Genomic DNA, 15,880 nt, shown 5'->3' with positions numbered 1-15,880 from the left:
GCCGGGTACAGACAGACCCTGCAGCCCTTGGGGTTTTGAAATCCCTCGACTTTTGGGGCCGAGCCTGCTGCTGGCAGCAGCGGGTCCGAGACCTGGCACCCAGGAACGTCCTTGCCCCTGCGAGCTGGCTGTTCACAAACGAACAGAGGCACCAGATTATTTTAAAACAATTCCAAACCTTAACATCAATTGGACATTTCCTTCACGTGGTGTTCCCCATGACCTCTGCACCCGACCTGTTTCTCCCTCGGTTTGTTGATAATCAGCGGCGCGCTCTGCGAGCGGTCACGCAACCTCCTTTTTAACGTGCGTGACGCTGGTAACTAGTTTTCAGCTTAATTTAAAACAACCAAAATACAGAGTTTTGGAACCGAGAGCCTTTTTGGTTCCAGCTTTTTCCTCAGTCCCTTTCCGTGCCCGCCTGCCTGCAGGCACCCTGTGAAGGACGGGGTGGACGTGGAGCCACCCGGGCACCTTGCGGCTTTGCTCTTCAGCCCTTCGTCACCGCCTCACAGCTCCAGGAGGTACAAAAAGGAGCGCGAGGTGTAGCTGCCTGTGTAGCACGGGGACACCCTCCTCTTTTCCACTAAAACCCTCCTCTTTTCCGCTGCCCGCGGTCGGGGCAGCGCTTTGGGCACGCAGCAGGCACGTCCTGCGGCAGCGAGAGCTCTTGCCTTCCAGAAATTATAGAAATTTTATCACTTTTTATTGAAAACTGCACTGAACGCTAAATGTCCACCTTTACAATAAACAAATACAGGAACGGTAACACACTAAAACAAAACATCTGATAGCCATTGCTTTTTTTTTTTTTTCTTTTTTTCTTCTTTTTTTTTTTTTCTTTTTCTGTTTGGGACAGCTTAAGGTTTTCTTGTCACAGAAACAGGAATGTACCCATACAAAGGCTCAAAATAGGCCATCGCAAAAACAAAAAGGCGATGATTCACAAAAGACTATGAATATAACATGTAACTAGTTGATACAAATCTAATAGGATTTGTTAAAATCAGTCACAGCTAATAACACGTTTTGAAGTGTTCTTGTATAAAATAGCACGTGAAGAAAAGAAGACTTTTATCCATGTCTAAAAAAGTGGGTTTTGTTCATAGACAGTCTGACAAGTTACCATAAAAAGTGTTTCCTGAGACATAAGGAAATGCAACATTATTCTTGAACCCTTTCCAGCTCAAGACTTTTCCACTTGATAAAATAGCTGCAGATTTAAAACTGAGAAAATATATTTGAGTACAAATAGTGTGTGAAACGTAATAATACTTTCTTCTTTTTTTTTTTAATATATTTTTTTATGTTTTTTTTTTTATGTTTTTTTTTTTTTTCCTTGCATCATTGCAGGGCGTAGGCGGATGCACAGCTACTTTATTCAGTGTAGGGGCAGAGAAGAGCCTGGCCGTTGGGGTTTTTTTTTTTCGGGATTTTGGGGCCCTCCCAGCCAAATTCTCTCTGGAGAATTTCGGGCACACGTCGCCGGCCCCGGGGGACCCCGAAACGGATCCGAGCTGATTTTTCTTCTGCTCCTGAGCCGGTATCGCTGCCTCCTGTTAGGAGAGGTGACCGGGTGCGAGAGTAAGGAAAGGGCTGAAGCCACATAATGGTTTCCTCTTAAATTTCTATGTTAACTCGGTAAGGATTGCTCGCTGCAATTGTTTGGAGACAGGTGCAGAAGCCCTGCTCTTCCCAAGGAATCGAGGGGAGAAAAAAATCGATTTTTATTTCATGTGATTGATGCACAGATGAAGGAAACTGAACACACAATAACAGAAGCCGATCATTAATGTCTCACGTCCTAGGTTTCAGCGCTGCAGTAAGCGGGTGACTTCTTCGGGGCTTGACTGCTACCGCTGGGTCCTTAACACTGGAACATCAATGATGCATCTGTCCAAAATCAACATTACAAATTCCGTATCAAATTCTTTTTTTGTTTTGTTTTGTTTTGTTTTTCAGTCCGTGTATAACTTCTTTTCCAATGTCTCTTGGTCCCAAGTTTATTGAGTGGTTTGTTTTTTTGTTTTTGTTTTTGTTTTTTTTTTTTGTTTTAAATTAGCTGCTATTGCTCGTTGGGATGTTCCCTGTTATCCCCGTGTTTCGTGGGCTGGTTCGGCGACGGAGCTTGCGAGGGGTGCGCCACGGTGGGCAGGTTGTGGGTGACGGGGATGCCGCCGGGAATGATGCCCTCCATGGCCGCTGGGATGCCTCCCGGCGCGACGCTCACCATCCCGGGGGGGTACCTGGCGGGGGGACACAGAGAGGCAGGGTTTGTCACGGCCCCGATGACCCAGCGAGCCCGACAGAGGCCACAGAGGTCAGGGGAACAGAGAGGTGCCACCTTTCTGCCAGCATTGGCAGGGGCAGCGTTGCTATTTCTCATTTCATGCACATGACCCAGCTTCCTGATCCTTCCCTTTGTGCAAAACTATCACCGATCGTGGCAATAAACGCTGGCACTGTCACCTACGCGGCGCTACCCGCGGGTAGCACGGCTGGAGGCGTGGTGCCGAAGCCCAAAGCAGGGATTTGCTGCAACCAAACGCTGGTTGTGTGTGCTTTGGTTTGGTTTTAACCCCTGAGCAAGCTGCAACCAAATCCCTGGCGTGTTCGAGGGCAGGCATCACTCGCTGAGCCGATGCACTTCATGCTCTGAAAGGGGAGGGAACAGGTTTTGTTTCTATAGATCCCTGTCCCATACCTGAAACAATCCCCAAATACCCCAGTGATAGAGGGGAGACGAGGACGATGCCAGCACAGTGGATATTGCCACTAATTCCCGAGGTACTTCAATGCCGTCGGGTTGTCCCAGCCCACGTGCCATTGTTTCCCTGAACTCCACAGGCTTAATCCTAAAATTACACACCCGAGCTGTGATCTCATGGGCACGGCAATAGCTTGGTGTGGTGAACTGCACCAGGAGGCAAATATTTCTGCCAGGCAGCTGAAGGGAAAGGAACCAACAGGTACAACAACCACTTGCAGTGGGCAGCCACGCATCCTTTTGCAGGGTGCTGCTGCTCTTCTGTTCTGCAAGCCCTAAAAGATGCAGCCCTGATCCTACAGCGAGTGTGGCTGAGCCCACGTCCCCTGGGCCAGAGACAGCGCTTCCTAGAAGAGCTGAATGAACTGAAATCCTAATCCCTGAAAGGGAACTTCCTCGTCTCAGTGTTATTTAAAGGCTGTTTGAACACAAACCATGTGCTTTAAGAGCACACGGAGCTGAGAGCGCTTTTCCGGAGAAGCTGTGCTTGTTCCCCCTGAGCTGGGGCAACCTCTGGTGTCCTGGCCGTAGATGGGCACAGATTTCCTTAAATTTAACCAAACAAACCCGGACAGAGGAGCTGATCAAAGCTGCAGTTGTTTTTTTTGTTTGGTGTGTTAGGTTAAGTCTTGCTTGGTCTGGGAGCCCTGGCACTCGTGCAGGTGCCACGCATGGGGCTGCTGTCCCACCACCAGCAGCATCAGGAAAGGTTTTCCCCCCCAAAAAATGTACCCCCGTAGGGGAACCCCTGCGCCGGGCAGGCTGGGGCCGTCCTTTTCTCCATCTTACCTGTATGTGGCACCATTGAGCTCCGGATGGATTGCTTGCTGATCTATTACTGACCACGGCGCCGTCGTGACAAAGAATTCCTTGTTGACGCAGTTCCGTAGGCTTTCTGGGATGCGCCCTGCAGTGGGACGAAAGGGAAGCAAGGGTCAGGAACGTCCTGGTTTCGTCGCCCCACAAGAAGCTCCAATTTTTCCATTTCACTGTCTTTGTTGGTGTGAAGGAGGAGAAAGGAATGCCAGGCCAGCCAGGCGTGGAGCTATGCCACCCACATTAATAATGGGACAATTTTTAGGGCAAGAGAAATGCTGGAGTATGGTGAGCATCATCTTGGGGCAAGCTCTGTTCTGGCAGGGTTTGGACGCAGATGGTTTCACTGCTTTGGGGTTTATGGCTGGCATGTAGCCTTACAGGGCCTGCACATCTTTCGACAGCAGCTTCTCAGGGCTTTGGGGTTAGTGCCACCGAAAGGGGCAGCAACTCCTGCACCGCTGTCCTCGTCCTCCCAGTCATGGTGGCGGCCTTTGCCGTGCTGCACGTGTGCGCCACTGATCAAAAACCCGAAACACACACAAAAAAAGGAACAGAAACATGCCCAAGCGGCAAAAAAAGTAAAGTTTGCTTTCTCAGTCTCGCACTGGGAAGAAACTCAGGGGCAGGACCCCACGGTCTGCAGGAGGGCGAAGCCCCAGCTGTGCCCCTCGGGCTCCTCCCGGGGCTGGGTACCTGTGATCGCGCGCCGGATTTCGGTGGCAGCAGCTTCCCTCATCTCTAGCGACGCCTGCTCGCTGTACCAGGCGGTGTGCGGGGTGCAGATGAGGTTCGGAGCATCTTTCAAGGGGCCTTGGGCAAAACTGTGCGCAGGGGAGGGAAAGAAAAAATTAATCGGTGTATAAAAAAGGAGAACGAAAGGTGTTAAGAGTGGATAAAAGGTTTGAGGCCCAACCCCGGCGTGTGCTGTGGCTGCTGGGCTGGAGGGAACCCACCGGAGGGGGATGGATTTTGTGGGGTTAACTCTTTGGGGGAGCACTTTTTATTAAAAATTGTTTCGAGAAGCACAAGGACACCACCAGCACTACCCCATCCCGAGGAACCGCACCCCGTTACAACCAACCCCTTCTTGGCTGTCGCTGAGCAGGGAGCTGCAGCCTGCGAGCAAAAACGCCCAAGGACACGGGAGCAGTAATTCTGCTCTCAGCAGCTCGTTTCTTGTTCCAAGCTCCCCGAAACCCCAAACATCCCTCACTATGCCAGCCCACAGCCCGTGGATGCTGCGAGGAGCTGGTGCAGGGAAGGAAGGGAAGGAAAAAAGGGAAGGAAGGAAGGCAGGAGCACCACGAGGGCCTTACCTAAACGGTTCTGACTCGTGCACATCGAGCGCAGCCCCTCGTATCCGTCCCTCCTTCAGGGCTTGAGTTAAGGCCTTCTCGTCCACCAGCCCCCCACGCGCCGTGTTCACCAGGAACGCGCCCTGCCGCATCTGGCGGCGCCGGGAGAGAGAGCAGTGAGATCTCTGTGCCCTGGACCTGCCCTGGGGGGCACCCCGGGGCTGTGCCCTCATCCCCTGCTCCTGCAAAACCCCTGGGGCTGCAGGCAGGGCCCCACTGTGGGGCACAGGGGTTTGGTGGCAAGGCCGGCGCGGGCTGGTGGCAGCAAACACCACCCGATCCCGCAGCCACGGAGCCAGGGAACGTGCTGCAGCCCATAAACCCCACGGGACACGGGGACACCAGCAGTTTTTTGGGTAGCCCACGGGCTGGGGGGGCGCAGAAACCCAGCAGCAGCGCGTGTTTTGTGCCCGCCTTCGTTACCTGCTTAATCGTGAAGTCGTTGATCAGGTGGTGGTTGTGTTCGTTCAGGTTGCAGTGCAAGGAGACGCAGTCGCTCTGGTAGAGCAGGTCCTGGAGCGTGTAGACTCGCTGCACCCCCAGGGACCTCTCGATGCCATCCTGCAGGTACGGGTCGTAAAAGATCACGTTGAAGCCAAACGCCTTGGCTCGGACTGCAACCGCCTGGGCAGTGCGACCTGTGTGCGAGGGAAGGAGAGAGCTCACTGAGCCAGCCCCGGCTGCCACTGCCCTGCTTTGGGCACTGCAGGAAGAAATGCAGCCCGCTGAGGTGCTCTGTCCACCAAAACAAGCCAAAAAAAAAGAAGAGAAGAGTTCTTTCTTTCTTTTTTTTTGGGCAATGTTTGGGGGTGGTTCATCTTCCAGCCTCTTGCTGAAGGATGTACACGTGGCCAAGACAGCCGGCACGGCCTGGGAGCACAGATTCAGTACGACTGCGGTGCTGGGGCAGGCAACCCACATATCACCACATTGTAGTGCTGCTGGAGACCCCAAAAATGATGCTCTGGGGACAGGGACATCCCCCCAGATGCTCTGGGGACAGGGACTCAAACCGGTCCCTCACCCAACGCCCCTCCAGGGGCTCAGCCACGGCTTACAAGGCACAGCCCTTCCCCAAATATGACCAGAAAGCATTCCCCCTGTGTTAACCAAACCCACCCCGGTGCTCCTGGTCTCCAAAACTTTAATTCCAGCCCTTCCCATGGCACTAGAGCACCGCGGAGCTGCCCTGCCCACCTACCGAAGCCGATGAGGCCGAGCGTCTCCCCCCGGATGCGGGCGGCGCCGGAGGCCACCTCGCGGATCTGCTCCACGCTCTGCACCCGCGTGCCCTCCCGCAGCGCCTGGTACAGCCACGTGTTGCGCCGGTAGAGGTTGAGGACGTGGCACACGGTGGAGTCGGCCGTCTCCTCCACGGCGGCCGAGGGGATGTTGCAGACGGCGATGCCTGCAGGGGGACACAGCGCGGGGCACAGCCGTGGCTCAGGGGCAGCCCCGCACCTTGTTTTTTTTTTTTTTTCTTTTTAATCACATTTTAAACTAAATCCTTATTCTCGGTTAGTTTTATCCACCTTCAAAGCGAATTAAATCGTGCTGGCACGAGTCAGCCCTGTTCCACAAAAGGGCTGTTCAGCCATCCTGTTATTTCGGGACCAGCTACGGCAGAGGGAGAGGAGCGCTCAGGCGTGGTGGTGCGCCCTGTCGGCACTGCAGGGCCAGCTCCAGGCGTGGCGAGGCTTTCTGGCTCAACCAGAAAGAGCCAAAATAGTTGAGTAACCACGGCTGTTCCAAGCCTCTGACATCCCCAGGGTTCACAAACGAATTGGTGAAACGTGGCCATGGAGGCGCGAGGTGCCGTGGTAAGGTTTGGGGTGACTGTCACCACCACGGCACCAGCACGGCCTCGACCTCAATGCCAACACTTCTGTGGCAGCACCTGATGGCTCCCGGCAAGAAGCACAGGAGCACACGCTCCTCGTGGTGCTGGGTTTTTTTTGGGAGGTCCCTCCCAGGGGACGGCTGCACCAGCATGGCTCTCCCAGCCCAGCACCGCGGCCGCCCCCGGGCGCCACGCTCCATAAGGGGGCTTTTGTTCCCTCGCCACAAAAGGGGCATTTTCAGCCAAAAAGGAGATAAAGAGAGATAAAGAGAGCAAATGGTTCAATTCTGGCACCGAACGCCCGTTCTGGGGGCGTTTCTCCTGGCTGTCTCCCCAGCAGCAGCCACCAGCACATGCAGGTAGGTACGGGTCATCCATCGCCTGCACAGCTCGAGGGCCACCTCACGGAAAGCAATCCCAATTAAACTTTCCGCTACATTTGTGGGCAGTCATTACATTTCCTGCTCTAAACCGCATCATTTGGCCACCCAATTTGCTACGTGTAACAAGAAGGATTGTACCGCAGCATCCCATTATTTTATTCGCTGTATTTTTCGTTTCTTGATGTTCAGAGCCTCGGAACGTCGTTATAATGGATAATAACAATAAGAGTTAAAAACAGGGAGAAACCATTACACCGAGAAGACACCGTTCTCCTCCCGGAGAAGAATAATTCACTACGCCGAGAACTGCTTTTTTAGGAATGCCTATTTGAGACTCTTATCGCCATTATCCTTGTAGAGTGGCTCACGTGCAGTGCCTGTTATTCCGAACTTCCCCAGAGATCACCCTTAATACAAGATACCCTAAACACTACTGTGGGACTTCTGGATAGATGGAGCCTTTGGATCGGATGAGCAAAAAAAAAGGTTGTTCCAGCTGCTAGGATCACAGGTATTTATCAGTAGGTGTCTGTAAGTCGGTGGCCCCAGCAATGCACCCTGCATTTTACCCGTTCCTGGGGCATCCTTGACAAGGTGGCACGGGAAGCAGCCAAGACCTAACGTGCAGTCCCTGTCCCACACGAGGCCTTCCCAGCAGTAGGGGCATGACTCAAGGAACCTGATCGGATCAAGAGACTAAGCTTGCTAGGCAAAATTTAATAAAAAACCTTTCTTTCACCTTTTCTAGAGCTAAATCAATTCCCCTATGTCAATACTGGTGAGTCCTAGGGGCAAGTGGAGCTACAGGCAGCGCAGGAACAGAGGCCTCACGTGGGGCAGTTTCAGCACGATACCACTGTAACAGATTCCTTCTAAAACTGCAGCATTTTGTTTAATTCATGGTCATGTTTTCTTGTCACAACACACTCCACACGCAAAATATTTAAGCTGCACCTTTCATTTCAGGGCCGAATCCACCCCGTTCGGGAGGTCCCGCCTGAACCTCCCTTTGGTTACCGCTCCCCCAGGGGGACCGGGGGCCACCGGTGCTGCTCTGAAACACTGGGAGGGATGTGGGGATGTGGGAGGGAGCCGGGGTGCAGGACCGAGACCTACCGAGCTCCCCCGCCGCTTTGATGTCGATGTTGTCGTAGCCGCTGCCTATTCGAACGATGACCCGCAGGGCCTTGAACTTCTCCAGGTCCTCTCGGGTCAGCGTGATGGTGTGGTACATCATGGCCCCCACGGCTTCGTTTAATACCTGGAACAAAGCAGGGAGATGTCAGGAGCCACCAGGACGCTCGCAGGGGACACGTGCGGCTCCTGGAAGCCAGGGACCTCCGGGATCAGGACTATTAGACAGTAAATCCCTAGGGATTTGGGAACGAACTGGATGGGCATCTGGACATAATGATGATCCATCCGGACAGGTAGGGAGAGGAAAAGATGCATGTTGCTCACCCAGATGTTTTTCCAGGCTCCTACCTATCAGAAACCTCTGGAAACCCAACACCCAAATTCTCCAAGAGTTGCTCATCGATCGTTGGGTGCCTCATAAAGAACTGTCCTCCTTCCCCCATATGTAATATCTGAATAAATGAGGTTATTTCTGGTTTTCTCTCCCAGCTCCTGGAATTGATTTCTGATCACCTCAGACCTCCCTGGAGCTACCTCAGCGTGCACAGAGATAACTCGGACACGAGCACTTCCAGGAGCTGAGCTCCCCAGCAGCAGGGGAGGTGCAGGGCGCCGTGCGCTGCTGCGGCACCGAGCGAGCGGGCTTCAAAAACTACGAGAAATATTAATGGTAGTGAGGTCAGAAATCCCACGCTAAGAGATACGGTGACTTTTTGCTCCTAAAATAACCCCCGGCTGAGTTTTTATCTGCAGCGCCCTGCGTTGATGCCGGCTGCTGACCCTCTCGAGGCGCAGCCTTGCGTGTTTTGTCCTCGAGAGGCACACGGGGCAGGACGAGGAGCGTGCCCGGCCCCCGCCGCCCACCCCAAGCAGCCCCCCGGTACCTTCTCGTGGATCTCCTGAGTTGATTGTGCGTCACAGAACGCGACGGTGGCCAGGTCCTTCAGGATGGGCATCTCCACCGTGCAGTCCCTGCCGTCCAGCAGTGCCACCAGGGGCCGGGGGTGCATGGGGCCGTTCATGATCTGAGGGCGGATACCTGCAGGCAGAAGGAGCGCAGATTTTACACCTGATCTGTTTTTTTTTTTTTAATTTTTTATTTTTTTTACCATTTTGACCAGCTCAGAAAGACAAGCCTGAACAGACTCCCACTAAGCAAAACACCATTTATTTATTTATTTTTTTTTCTGTGGAAAAGCACAAAAAGAGCAGGGCGCCAACGACCCCATCCATCCCTGTATCCCATGGGATGCTCTGGGACGTGCAGCTGGAGCCCCACACATGGGGACAAACCCAGCGCAGACCCCACTCAATGCTTATCAAGCCCCCCTGTGGGCTGCTGCCTCGAGCAAATGTATATTCAGGTGTCTGCTCAGCTGTGCTGCTTTTTTTCCTCATTTTACAACTCCATGTTGAGGTTGGGAACCCGAATGAGAATCACCGAGGGCTGCAGGAAGCCCCACCTTTGTATCCTATTAACCGCTCAGCCGGGGATTAACAAGTTCATTTTTGGACAAGTCACTTTGACATTTTTGGGCCTCCTTTTACCACTCAGGAAGGCCATTCGTTACGTTAGGATTGTAGGAACAGCTCAACTGTTTGGTGGCCACAGTTTTGGGGAAAAGCAGTAGTTTTGGGGGAGCAGCTGGTCCGGGCACAACGGGTTTTATTTCTGCAGCCACAGCGTGAGCAGACCTGGCCTCAAGAGCTTGAGATTGGAAACCCCTCGCACACAGCACCACCCTCCTTAGCAAAACACACAAGAACTTTGCAGACTACTGGAAAAAAACTCTCTTTTTTTAAGCATAAAGGTGAAAATCCCGTGTTGTAGCTCGGCGTGCCATCCTTCACAGCAGAAGCAATAAATGACTTGAGCACATCGGGGCGAGGTAGCTCTCCCTCCATGCCACACCACCAAAGTCCCGATTTACCCCCTGTTGCAGTAAAATTGTTCATGATGTTGTTTGGCCAGGGAACCCACGGAGTTGTTTCCCCTATAGACAACCTCGCTGCTCCTTCCGAAACCAGACACCCGTCATCAGCCAAAGAGGGTTTCTGGTCCGGGGCTGGGGTTTCTGGGGCGGGTCAGACGTCTCACAGGGAGCACTGCAGAACAAATGCTATTGTCTGTGGTGCTATGTGGGGCTGTTGGACTGAGGGAGGACGAAGCCGGGAGCGGGAGGCTCCTCTGGGGACGCTGCCAGGGGCTGGGGGTGCTCGGCTCCCCGCGGAGCACCGCAGCCTCCTGCCGAGCCCCGGCACAGCCCCACGTGCCCCGGGCATGACAGCGAGGGAACTGATGAGAGCAGCATGGAGCTGCTGCTTTATTATTATTATTATTATTATTTATCTTTATTTTTAAGGGAAAGTTAAGTGTGCCTTTTTGTCCAGGATGCTGCTGGTGAAGAGAAGCCTCCGGAGCGTGCCAGCACCAAGAGCATCGCACCGGGGCCACACGGGGTGGGAAGGAGCCACGAGGGGAAAAAACAACCCTGTAGGAACAGAGGGGTTCAAGGGGGTGAGCTTCACAGCCCCGCGTTCCTCTTGTACCGAACCAGTGTAAGAATAAAGAGCAGACCCACCCGGCAGAGCCAGGGGGGAAGATTTCCAGCGTCACGCCTGAACGTTTTTGGAGCGGGTCCCTCTCTCCGCCCTCCCCAGCGAGCTCCCCATCAGCACGCGCTGGGAGCGGTGCGTCGTGTTTGCACGCCTTTCAGCCAGATGGGACTGCAGCCGTGTCAGCGGGCAGGGTGCAGCACCGAGATGGTTTGGGTAACCGCGAGGAGCTCGCCGTAAGCAGATCAGCCAGAATAAAAAACACGCAGAGGGCTTACACAACCCGAAGCGAAGCGCTGCGCCCCGGCGGATTGTTTTCTCTGTTTAACAAGGAGGTGAATTATAACCCTGGCTTCAACACCTGCTAAAGGCAACGGTCTCCAGGACGTGGAGCATCACCTATCCGCCTCACGCTGAGATTATTCCAAGAAAAAAAAAGGGACAAGGTGGTGCTCTGGCAAGGTGCTGTGGTGGTGCCAGCCCCCAAAATAAGTTTTTTTTTTTTTGCTGCCATTGCATGAGCTCCTCTGGAAGTGGACCGACACACACAGCTTTTCTTTTTTGAAGCAGCATCTGTGCCTTGGCTGCCCTCGCTCCTCTTCCTCACTGGGGCCGCTCGCTCCAGCTCGGCGGGGAAAGTTTGGGAAGGGAATGGCTGCGAGAAGGAGCGCACCACGCACGGCAAAACCACGTTTTAATTAAGACCACCGACAGGTTTGCAGCCTGGATCCCCCAATGTGGGGCTCCCGGCCCTACCCACAGCCTTCTCCCATGTGTGCTCCCCACAAAACCAGGCGAAACTTGCCTGCTTCTCCTCCCGCTCTGCGCCCGCTTCATTAACAACGAGGTATGCCTGGACCAGAAAGTAATTAAGCAGCCGGGCGCTCCCTCGCGATAAGGCAACGGGGCTGTTAACCCCTTGGGAGCCCATCCATGGGGCTGCTCAGCCCCTCCTGGGGCTGGGACACGCTCCTCTGGCCATATGGCCCCAAATTCGGCTGCTTCCCTGCCACCCCTGGCTGCCCGTGAAGCCCGAGGTCGCTGCGAAGTTGCCGCCAGGGTTGCTCGATCTGCCTCTTCCCAGCGTTTTTGGCTCCCCGTGGACTCTCACCAGCATTTTCAGCGGAGAGCTTTTTAAGGGAGAGGGAGAAGAGGAAGGGTTCATGGAAAAAAAACAACAAAACAAAAAAAAAAAAAAAGAGAGAAGGAGAAGGAGAAGAAAGCTTTTGCAGTCACACTGGGAACTCAAACTCCACCCCGGCTCGCAGGCAGCGCCGCTTGTTGCACGCAGCCCGGCGCATAAAGTGCTTTTGTTTCATTTTTAATACACAAAGCCTGCTTGTCCTCTCCTGCCGCTCCTCCCCTTTGCCACCCACTTGTATCCGATTCCAATGGCACCCCTGCCAGCAGAATTAGGGAGTGCTCCCTGCTAAATGGCAGCCTTTGTGTGGCCGCGAGCCGGCTGGTACTATCTCACCGAAACAAAAGCAGAAGCCATTTGCCTAATTCTTATTAATCTCAGTTGCCTACGCCACGCAGCATTAAGGAAAAAGGAAATAAATAAAAAAAAAAAAGGAAAAGCGAGCGTTAAACACGTTCCCTTGCAGTATATAAAAGTGCATCGAGAAGCGATGCCGGCCATCGGCCGAACCGCTCATTCACCACCAAGCAGCTACAGTTTTACAGGCAGCTACACACTTTATTAAACAAGCAGAAAAGAAACAGGAAATTTCCCCTTGCCTGGAAAATGTTGCCTCCACATTCTTCTTCTTATTAAAAACCACACATGGCAGTGGAGGAGGAGGGAGGGAGGAGGAGGGGGGGGACCCACACACGAGAAAATACTACCACTTTGCAGTGCGTCGACTCTCCTTGCGTCTACGAGGGGGTATCTTCAAACAGGCGGTCCCACGGCCCACAGCTGCAACATCTCAAGACAAATGTCTCTTTGAACGCGGAGGGAAAAGAAAAGGCTTTTGTCCTGAGCCACAGAAGAATGGTCTGAAATTGCTAGAGGAGTTACAGTCACCTCCGTGCGGCTCCCAACTCTTCAGAGCACTCCCTCCAGACTTTGCCGAAGCTTTTAACTAATCATCGTTCTTTCCCAGCCCTTGAATAAAATCATGTGAGTGCCAGCCAAAAAATCTTATGCTATGCACACTAAAGGGTTTGTATATGTCACAGTTTCTTTTCCCCCTTCCACTCCCCTCCTCCTATTGACTTGCACATACGTCTTTTTTTTTTTTTTTTTTCCCCTAGTTGTCTCGAATGGATTTAATCTGTGCCATGCTGCGTTTTATGTTTGTTTGGGTTTTATTTTTTTTTTTTTGAAACTTAAAAATGAAACATGATTTTCCACACTGAACGCATTGAACGAGGCTCCGGGAACAGGCTGGTAGCCTTCAGCAGCAGCAAAAAAAGGAGCACAAAGCGCGGGGGGAGGCGAGCCCGCGGGGATCTCGCCCGGTGTCCACGAGCAAAGGGCCAAATCCTTTTGTCCTGCGTGTGCCATCCATGGTGAAACGAGGGGTGGAAGGGCATTGACAGAGGGATCCAGGCGGCCCTACTGTGAGCTACCTTGGATCCTGCAACCCAATTTTCAGGCACAGATCCCCAAACCCAAACCAGACAGCTGCTGGCGCACTGGTGGCACCGGCTGACACGTTTCACCTGGGACACACACAGTACTTGGGGAAATCCACCAGCAAGGAGCTCCACCTGCACCCAGGTGTATTTTTTCCACCCAAATCCATGGAAACCCTCCTGAAGATCCCACCAGCACAGCCCCAGCTCCTTGCGTCGGCCTCCACGAGCTCAGTCCTGAAACAGGAGGCTGGGTTGGCAGCAAGGGCAGAGCTTCCCAAAGAAAGGATGCTCATTCCTTCACTGAACTTCCCAGTGAGTCAATAAATGCTTCTCATCACAAACACGTGTGAAAACGAAGCAAGACACAGCCTTTATCTCGCAGGCAGGGGAAAAGAGATATTTACTGCTGCTCCCAGTGGCAAGTACTCTGGAGGCACTTGGTGCTCTGCAGGCACAGCCACACAAACACGCAGCGGGTACAGAAAGTGACATCAAATTGCTCTTCCATAAACCACGCTGGGCTGGGGTTTAGGCACGCTTCAGAGAAATGTGAGGGGCAGGGTCCCCGCAGGGACCACCTCGTCCCTTTTGGGTCCCCGTTGGGTCCTTCCCTACCCTTTTTCTCCTTTTGTCTTTCCCCTTTTACCCAAATGGAAACAAACTACCTCATTAAAAAATAAACAGCCTGTTCCAGGAAACGGACAGCTTTCTTTTTTTTAAAGAAAAAAAAATATATATATATAACAGAGGAGAACGATGCTGACGCTTTCCACTAGGTTTCTTCCCAGGTCCAAACTTGTCCCAATAAAATGTGAGTTTCTTTGTGAATGCAGGTAGGTGTCCCCACCACAACAGCCAGCACACGGCAGGGCCCCGCTGCTGTCCCCAAAATGCAGGGCGCAAGGGAGGAGGACAGGAGGCTGCTGGGCTTCAGAGCACCCTGAGGGATTCGGGGTGCTCTGAAAAACTCCAAAAATCCAAAAACTGGAGATGCTGCTTGTTGGATGGATCACGCCAGGCCTTATTTCTTCTCCGTGTGCACAGAAAGAGAGGGGGACGTGAAACACCTCCACGCCCAATCCCCCCAAACGCTGGGGCAGCCCATCTGCTGCCTGCAGCACGATTCGGTGTCTGCAGTTTAAAAAAAGGACCGTGCCTTCAGCAAGCACCGCGGCACAGAAAATAGCCCAGCCTGCCCGTTTTGGGGAAAAATTCCCCAAAATTCGTTCAAGTTATGTCATCACGAAGAGAGAGACAAAAACAAACCGGGGTGTTCATTTACCTCATGGGACAGCGCACCAGCAAGAAACTGATGCCTTGACTCAGGTCGTTTGCAGCAAAAAGAAAAGGAAAACAACCCAGCTAGGATCTAGCCCAGGCTTTTTTTTTGGGAGAGCAACATGGGGCCTTCAGTGAGGCTCCAGCTTGATGTCGAGAGCCTCCCCTGAGCATCCTTCGGCCAATTTTCAAGTGCCTCAAGGGGCTGGCAGCAGCCTCGGCTCCCCGTGCTAACGCCGCAGATGGGCCGAGGTCTGAGGCAGGGCTGGGACCACCCGGGGAGCACCCAGAGCCCTGGCCTGGGGCTGAGGGCTGGTTTCAATCCCTAACTCCATCAAAACGTCTCAGCCAAGAGAGGAGGAGTCCTCGTGAGGAAAGGGGCTCGGCCCCTTGGTTAGCAGCCTGGCCCCGACGGCCTTCTGCATAGGAGCTGCGGGAGGCCTCCGTGCCCAAGGAGGCCGTGCAGGATGCTCGGGACACCCCACTGGGAGCCCTCCTGCTGCCGAGTGAGGCTGGCTGGCTCCCAAAGGAGAGACTTCAACACCCAGGGGTCTTGCCAAGGCCTCGTCCTCCGCGAGGCCTTATTAAAATAGCTCCTGGGCCTTTGCCAGGCGCGCGAGCCAAGCCCGAGCCGTCTGTTCGGCGACCCTGCTGCAAGGTCATCCCTTCTGGAGCCCGAAAACCATCACCGTGTGGCCTGTGCAAGAGAAATGCTTCTGCCAATTGTGCTTTCTCCCCTTCCACCACCATTCCTGGTCTCTGCTCTCCCATCCCCACCTCTCCTCTGCAGTGAAGATCAGACCAAACCTCGCGGTGGAGCCGAATGTGAAGCACCGCCGTGCTCCCACCTGTCCTGCAGCACATTTCCACACCTGGTTTTGCCTTCATATTTTCTTGCTTTGCTGTTTTTTCTTAATTCCTTTCCCATCCCGGTTTGTGCTCCCTCCCTGCCCTGCAGCCCTGGTGCTCTCCCGTCTCTCCGTGAAGAATTTGAGAAGGATTCGGCTCAGCGCAAAGCGGGATGGCAAAATGCAAATGCATGGACCAGGGAGTAACTCTGGAAGGTCCTGGGAGGTGCTGAATGCCTGCAAATCCCACTAATTTCCCCAAGATAAACACACTCACTTCCTCGCAACGCTGGATCATGACTAAATGAGGG

General features: G+C 53.4%; 1 protein-coding gene across 2 annotated transcripts in view; it reads right to left on the bottom strand.

Moving 5' to 3' along the window:
- Positions 1-1,809: 1,809 nt before the first annotated feature.
- CTBP2 (C-terminal binding protein 2) overlaps positions 1,810-15,880 on the bottom strand; it is a 114,812-nt gene continuing 100,741 nt past the window's right edge. Inside the window, exons 3-10 of one of the 2 annotated variants that reach the window (XM_082765444.1) lie at positions 9,186-9,340; positions 8,281-8,425; positions 6,143-6,349; positions 5,365-5,579; positions 4,903-5,033; positions 4,280-4,407; positions 3,557-3,674; positions 1,810-2,246 (exon numbers count right to left, since the gene is read on the bottom strand). In XM_082765444.1, the coding sequence (XP_082621570.1) occupies positions 2,066-2,246; positions 3,557-3,674; positions 4,280-4,407; positions 4,903-5,033; positions 5,365-5,579; positions 6,143-6,349; positions 8,281-8,425; positions 9,186-9,340 (1,280 nt within the window). In that variant the 3' untranslated portion in view covers positions 1,810-2,065. The remainder of the gene's footprint in view (positions 2,247-3,556; positions 3,675-4,279; positions 4,408-4,902; positions 5,034-5,364; positions 5,580-6,142; positions 6,350-8,280; positions 8,426-9,185; positions 9,341-15,880) is intronic. The other variant, XM_082765445.1, reaches the window with a different exon arrangement.

The sequence above is a fragment of the Aythya marila genome (genome assembly GCF_965140915.1).
Source record: "Aythya marila genome assembly, chromosome: 7".
NCBI classification, from domain to species: Eukaryota; Metazoa; Chordata; class Aves; order Anseriformes; family Anatidae; genus Aythya; species Aythya marila.
This window is presented reverse-complemented; position numbering and strand designations above follow the sequence as displayed.